Below are 6,900 nucleotides of genomic sequence, written 5' to 3'. Positions count from 1 at the left end.
GGAGGAGGAGACACGCGCTGCAGCCAGGAGGAGAGGAGAGAAGAAGCACGCGGTATCGGGTGAGTATGATATTTTAATTAATTTTAAAAACTGTGTCCGCTGTATAGGACGCACCCACTTTTCCCCCCCAGTTTTGGGGAAGAAAAAGTGCGTCTTATAAGCCGAAAAATACGGTAAGTGTGCGGGTTAGGTTGCCTGACTTCTCTGGCTACATACAAATTATGGGTCATAAACAATTAGGTAATAGGCAAGGGTAAGTAAGGATTATAGCCATGACACTTGCACTATAAGTTAGCATCTCCCATATTCTCTTTTAAAGGTTAATTTATCTACAAAAGCAGTGATGCTTTCCTTAACATACTGTGTTTCTATTATTTTATGTTAATAATTCATATGTAAACCCTAACAATTTTATTTTTGAAATGCAAATATGTTGTTATAGCTGTTTTATAAGTACACAAAAATATACCTGTTTACCTGATTTACCTGATTTTGTTACGTTGATACCTGTGCTCTCTGCATGTGTACAAGGATGGGTCATGGAGAAGGGTGGGGGGGGGGGGGTTGTTCGGATGAGGGTTGTGCTCTTTTTACTCCCTGCTTTTGAGGGTCAACAAAATGTACTTGGGAATTCAGAACTCAAATACACAGTCTTACCATCTCCGAAAGAGAGGCGCACACTTGATTTCTGGCACATCAACAGCTTTTGTTTCTGTACTTGTGGCATATATAAAGGATTTAACTTGGGGAATGTGCATGTTTTTCAAAGATGTACAAAATGTTTTTATTTTGCTTTGACATTCAATTTAAGTCCTCATGAGTTGAATGAGTTTGAGCCTTGTGTTCCAGTGTTTTTTCATATGGTTCATTGGAAATGATGATAGCATAGCATAATGATAGCATAAAAAATGTCTGGCTTTCATGTTAGCTGTTTGGCTTTTGTACAATAGATGCCCCAAAACAAATATGTAGAAAAAAAATTATCTAACCTACCTGATCTGTACAATTGTTCCGAGTCCAAGAATTAGAACTGAGTACCCCAGCAACTAACTTTTACAGAATAGTGTCAGGAATAGCAAAGATCTTTTTTCCAAGAAAGATTTACATTGGGCAGCACAGTGGCTCAGTGGTTAGCACTCTGGCTTTTGCAGCACTAGGTCCCAGGTTTGAATCTTGGCCAGGACACTATCTGCATGGAGTTTGCAGGTTCTTCCTCAAGGTAATCCAGTTTCCTCCTACATTCCAAAAAACATGCCATTAGGTTAATTGGCTTTCCCCAAAAAAGTTGACCTTAGACTGTAATAAAGACTTATGATTATGGTAAGCATTAGATTGTGAGTCTTTTGAGGAACAGCTAGTAACATGTGGACTTTGTAAAGAGCAAATATGCATAATATGTCAGTGCTATATAAATAATGGCTAATAATTATAATAAGTACATGTAACCCCAAACTATACCTATGGCATCATGCTTCATTGTATAGTTTTTTTAAAATCTGCTACAAGATCTTGCCCGACACAACACTCCCAGTTACAAGCTGACAGCACCAGACCACTGCCGTAAAATCAGCAGCAGTGTTGCCAGTCTGACATGTTGGTTCATGCAATTGACTGTTGGGCTTCCTATGAATGTATATCAGATATGCAGTCCTATAACCAACTGCCTATATGGCAGGCTGAAAACTATTTTTCTAATTAGGAGTCAATGGCTTAGCAATGTCACCCTGAAACGGGAAGTGTCAGGCTATCCAGGTAAGAAAACTATGTAAGGTATGATCAGACGTAGTGAAAAATAGATTTAGGGTTCACATGCCACTTTTCTTTATAGGAAAAATTATTAGTTATTAAAAATCTATATTAAACTACATATCTGCGGTTTATTAAAAATGATTACACAAATGTTGAATTTAAAATTAAAGAAATAATTTCCTTTTTTCTTAGTTTTCTTTTTCGAAATGCAGCAGTGGAAGTCTTTTTGTAGATTACTAGTGTTCGTTGCACATATCTCAGAAACTGAGATACTCTCTGTTGCTTTCCTTGTCATGGAGTTAAAAGAGAGGTATTAATTATTCATATTATCTGTGACTTTCCAATGTCCGGAGGCTGGCGCAGATTCTGTGCTGTTTTAGACAAGTCTAGTCAGAAGGAATGTCTTTAGGCGATGCACTATGATTTAAGTATGTAAATTTTACAGATTAAAGTGTTGTTCTGCATATTTTTTCTAATATTTATCACTAGAAAGTATTAAAAGCAAATCTAACATAACTCTCCAATGTTTCTAATGCTGTATAATGTTTTATTAAGTCACCAATATTCCATGAGCTGTGTCTCAGATGAGAGCAATTAATTAGGATTTGCATTTGAGTCCAGGAACCTCATGTGGTTATAAGGAACCAACTGATTCAACTCATTGTGGACTATACATATACCAAACTGCATTATCTGTTAAAATGACTTTTCCATCTCTATTTTTAGATGACACAAGCCAGAGCAAAGTTTGATTTCAAAGCACAATCTCAAAAGTAAGTGACCTGAAATTGCTGTCAGCGTAATCCTGTCTTTTTATTTAGTTTAAATAATTAATTTCTTCTTTTTAAAGTTTAGACAGAGAGAGGGTAGGGGATATAATCTTTCTGTGAAATATTTTAGGAGTTTCCCTAATTTCATGTGTAGTCAACAAGACAGACAGTGGGCAAAATCTCTCCAGCTGCACCTTCTATCTACTTTCTATCATTTCCCTATACATTTGTTTATATAGTGGAATTATTGTAATCAATGTCATGTAGTGTTATCCGCTCATACAGGGAGTTGCCACTCCAGAAAGGGGATATAGTTTTCATTTACAAGCAAGTAGATCAGAACTGGTTTGAAGGCGAACATCATGGACGGGTGGGAATCTTTCCCATTTCCTATATTGAGGTATGACTTTTGTACCAATATGGCAATACAAAGGCTTTTTTCCCTTTGACCATGGGCTGAATATTTTACTTTCATTACAGATGTTGCCCCAAACTGAGAAAGTACAGCCACAGAAGACTTCACCAGTGCAAGTTTTGGAGTATGGAGATGCTATTGCCAAGTTCAACTTTAATGGGGATACAGCTGTGGAAATGTCATTTAAAAAGGTATCAAACATTAAAGTGAACCTGTCATTAAATGCAATTCTTTACAGGAATCAGTATGCCACACATCATAATTTCTAAATGCAAATATGTTTTGGAGTAAAAAAAAAAAAAAAAAAAAAAAAACTCCTCTTTCCATGAATAAAAAAAGCTCTGTTCCAAAACTTTCTTGTTTAATATAAAACACAGATGGGACAAGTAAGCACTGACAATAGTTTAATTTAGAATGATTGCCTGTATAAACTCAGTTAGTGATCCCTAATGTAGTTATTTAATATTTTAAATATTCCAGTTTCACTGCTGTACAAGGGGAGCGGAGAGCTGGCTTTAGGTAAAACAAAAACAGAGGAGACAAGAGAACACTGACGTAGTGTTGCATGTCAATGTACGGGAGATTCCTTCCATTAACCACCAATTTAGGAGCCATTATTTTGACCCCAATAAATTAGTATTAATATAGATTGTCTGGGACCTGAAAATTGTTTCTAGATTTCCTCAGAATAAAAAAGATTGAGAAAGACTGGTTTAGAATTTTTTAAAGGATTTCTACTTCTCTGAGCCCACAAATACCTGTTTAGTTAGCCTGACAAAAACAAAAGGTGATATTTAGCTTCCAGGGTCATCATATTTGCCTGAATGTATCAACTAATATCAACCTAACAGCCATATACAACATCTTCCATTAAAGATTACCAGTTCTTGCCATGGAAGTCCTTTTTTTTTTTTTTCTCTCTCATCTCATTGACATGTGTTCTAAAATAATCTAAGATTAAATTAGTTTTTTATTCTTCAAGGGTGAAAGGATAACGTTGATTCGCAGAGTGGATGAAAACTGGTATGAAGGGAAGATATCTGGTACTGGCCGCCAAGGTATTTTTCCAATAACCTATATAGATGTACTCAAGAGGCCACGTGTGAAAAATGCACCGGATTATATGGATCTGCCATTAACATATTCACCAAACAGAAGCACAAGTGCATCCCCACAGGTATGTGGCCGCTTTGTACACATTCTGTTTAACAGAAATTATGTATTTAGTTTTAATTTCTTACATTCTTCTCTTCGAAAGCCAGAAAACTGCGGGCTTTCAACAAATTGTAAAAGGGTTACAACCTTTGTTGACTTCTCCTTCTACTGTATAGGTATATGATGTGTCAAACAAAAGAATAAAAGCAGGAAATCCAGCTGGCACACAGGCAGCAATAAAATGTTCTTGTATCCTTCCTTGTGTGAGGAAGGGTTTTGTTGAGTGGGTTTTAATTTATTATATTATTGTAAAAGTTACAAAGTAGATGCCGCGGTAATGTCCTATCGCGGTAATGTCCTATCCAAGCAATGTCGGTGCTTCTTCTCCATCTAGTTACTATTTGTAATATCTTATATGGATGTGGAAACAGTGATGAGGTATACTTAATATTTTGTACTGGTATGGGCACAGTAAATGGATATAAGAGATCTGTAGAGATGGCGTGAAAGGCAAGGATGGAGTATAGGTTGAAGTAGGGAGTAGAAGTAGGAAGGAAAGTAGACCCAGACTTTTGACAATATTAATACTAAGAGGTTCGGGTGAATATTGTACTAAAGTGACGTTCCTAGGACTTTTAAATACATTACACTAGTATAATATTTTGATGGGTACAGTACTAGATGGACCTACAATTATCTTGAATTACCACTGGGTATGAATTATTCAATGTATTATTTACAACAGGTAGGTGAAGCCTAATAGGAAAACATATCTTTTAAATTATATTTTATAATTTCAGTTATTCATTTGTGTAAGTGACATTTCCATGACATCTCCTCATCTACTTTGTTTTCTTTATCTTTTTTCTTTTTAAAGTCTCCTAGTTATGCCAGGCCACGTACCACCACTCCACCCCATGTTGCTCGCAGGGCTTTCTCCCCAGAAGTGCAGGCTATTACATCTGAATGGATTTCTCTTACAATGGGTGTCTCCCGAAATAGTGGCTACTCTGCAACCCCTCCTCTTCCTCCCCTACCTGATGCCATCTTGTACTCCATAGACTACATAACCCCATCTGCAGCTGCAAGCCCTACTTTCTCCTTAACCCCTTCTGTCAGCCTACACTATGGCAATCAGTCTGGTAGATCCACCCCAAACTCAGCCCTGTCTTCTGTACCAACGTACGCCTCCCGACCACAGTCTTCCACTAGAATCAGTTATGTAATTTCTCCATATAGTGATGAGAAGTTCATGGGTTCCCCTACCAGTTATGGAGGCTCTCCTGTACCATCACAAAGACCACATGATTTCCTAATCTCGGAGCTCACCGATGTTTTGAGTAATCACTGCAAAGCCAGGAGTGATGGTGGCTCAGTAGTCAATGGTGAGAATGGCTGTTGGAAGCAACATGGTCTTAAGACTGTAGGCCCACAATCAAGTGTAAATGTTTGTGCAGAACCAGACTCTAGAACACAAAATAATCCCTGTGAGGAGAAACAGTTGTGTAAAGAAGTCATTAGCTTTGTCAGTGATAACCGAGATGATGGAAAGAGAGATCAGGGCAGTCCTGTTAAGGTATATACTGCATGTGTGTGCTCTCAGCTTGTGTGCATCAAGACTAAAGTGTGTGGAGATTCATACTGCTGCACTGATAAGACAGAAGTTACTCTTTCCTTTATACTAACCATAACTTTCTTTGTTGCATTTGTTCTAGGTGAATGATTCTTTTCTAGCTTTAACATTGACATTTGCGCATTTCATAAACATATTTTTTCACTAATGCTATGTCCGAATGTATAGCCCATTCGCATATTTGACTTTACAAATGTAACATGGCATATAAGTATTGTTTATCTTCTCCTACCCAGTTACATTATTGTAATTTTCAGGAATGGGGAAATATAGAAGACAATGTTTAAATAATAACATGATATTATGTTAACCTGTATACATGGATCCCTTGTTTAGGCTTTAACTTTAGCACTTATTCAAGTAAAACCAAATAAATTCTCCCTGGTGCTCCTTGATAAAATTACACAGACTCTAGACAAAAAACAGGAAGTTGGAATTCGAAAAAAATAAGTAGAATAAAATAAAATCATAATTTGTATTTATCAGATAGTCATTTTTCTATAGATTATTGGGTTGTTCATTGAGACCACAGACTGATAAGGATGGGTTTATAGGCTAGATTCATATCCCATTTTTTAGGATTATTTACCGAGTGGAGTTGGGGAAATTGGCAATACTTGGCAGCTAGAATTTTTGGAAATCTGTGGCTGACATCTGCCTATGACAACCTTAAGAAATGTTATTTCCTTAAATAATGTTTTCCCAACCACAAGCTGATAGCTTGGTCATAGAAGTTATATTCTGTTTAAAAATTCCTCAGTTACTTGTTTTGATAATAATCTTCACAAGTAATAACAAGTTCTTCCATTTCTCGCCTGTGATCATTGTTGCCTTAAGGAACACCTTTCATCACTAAGTTTTTTGCAGGCAATACTTAGATCTGTTGCTCTGCTTTTCATAATGGACTCCTAGGATAATATCATGAGCTCCCTTGGAGTGAAAAGATACATGTTGGAAACCTTATTTCAACATCTTTGCATACCAGTTCATGGCATGGGTAACCTAGACATGTGACTGATATTTGTGCAGATACCGCCTGAATGATTTACCTTAATCTATTTTAAGCTAGCTTGAATTATTATTGTACTTTTATGATAAGGTTGGAGCCACAAGTGTGGATTGCTTAAACTTGTGAAGCTGGCTAGTGCAAATGTCCAATAAAATTTCCCCAGAATACC

The 6,900-nt window shown here is 36.7% G+C and overlaps 1 protein-coding gene across 26 annotated transcripts in view; it reads left to right on the top strand.

Moving 5' to 3' along the window:
- SORBS1 (sorbin and SH3 domain containing 1) overlaps positions 1–6,900 on the top strand; it is a 223,109-nt gene that overhangs the window by 201,297 nt on the left and 14,912 nt on the right. For 22 of the 26 annotated variants that reach the window (XM_072425107.1, XM_072425108.1, XM_072425114.1 and 19 more), the window contains 5 exons: positions 2,476–2,522; positions 2,805–2,919; positions 3,000–3,125; positions 3,917–4,111; positions 4,967–5,665. In XM_072425107.1, coding sequence (XP_072281208.1) covers positions 2,476–2,522; positions 2,805–2,919; positions 3,000–3,125; positions 3,917–4,111; positions 4,967–5,665 — 1,182 coding nt within the window. The remainder of the gene's footprint in view (positions 1–2,475; positions 2,523–2,804; positions 2,920–2,999; positions 3,126–3,916; positions 4,112–4,966; positions 5,666–6,900) is intronic. The other 4 variants (XM_072425126.1, XM_072425127.1, XM_072425125.1 and 1 more) reach the window with 1 other exon arrangement.

The sequence above is a fragment of the Pyxicephalus adspersus genome, chromosome 10 (genome assembly GCF_032062135.1).
Source record: "Pyxicephalus adspersus chromosome 10, UCB_Pads_2.0, whole genome shotgun sequence".
In the NCBI taxonomy this organism is placed as follows: Eukaryota; Metazoa; Chordata; class Amphibia; order Anura; family Pyxicephalidae; genus Pyxicephalus; species Pyxicephalus adspersus.
This window is presented reverse-complemented; position numbering and strand designations above follow the sequence as displayed.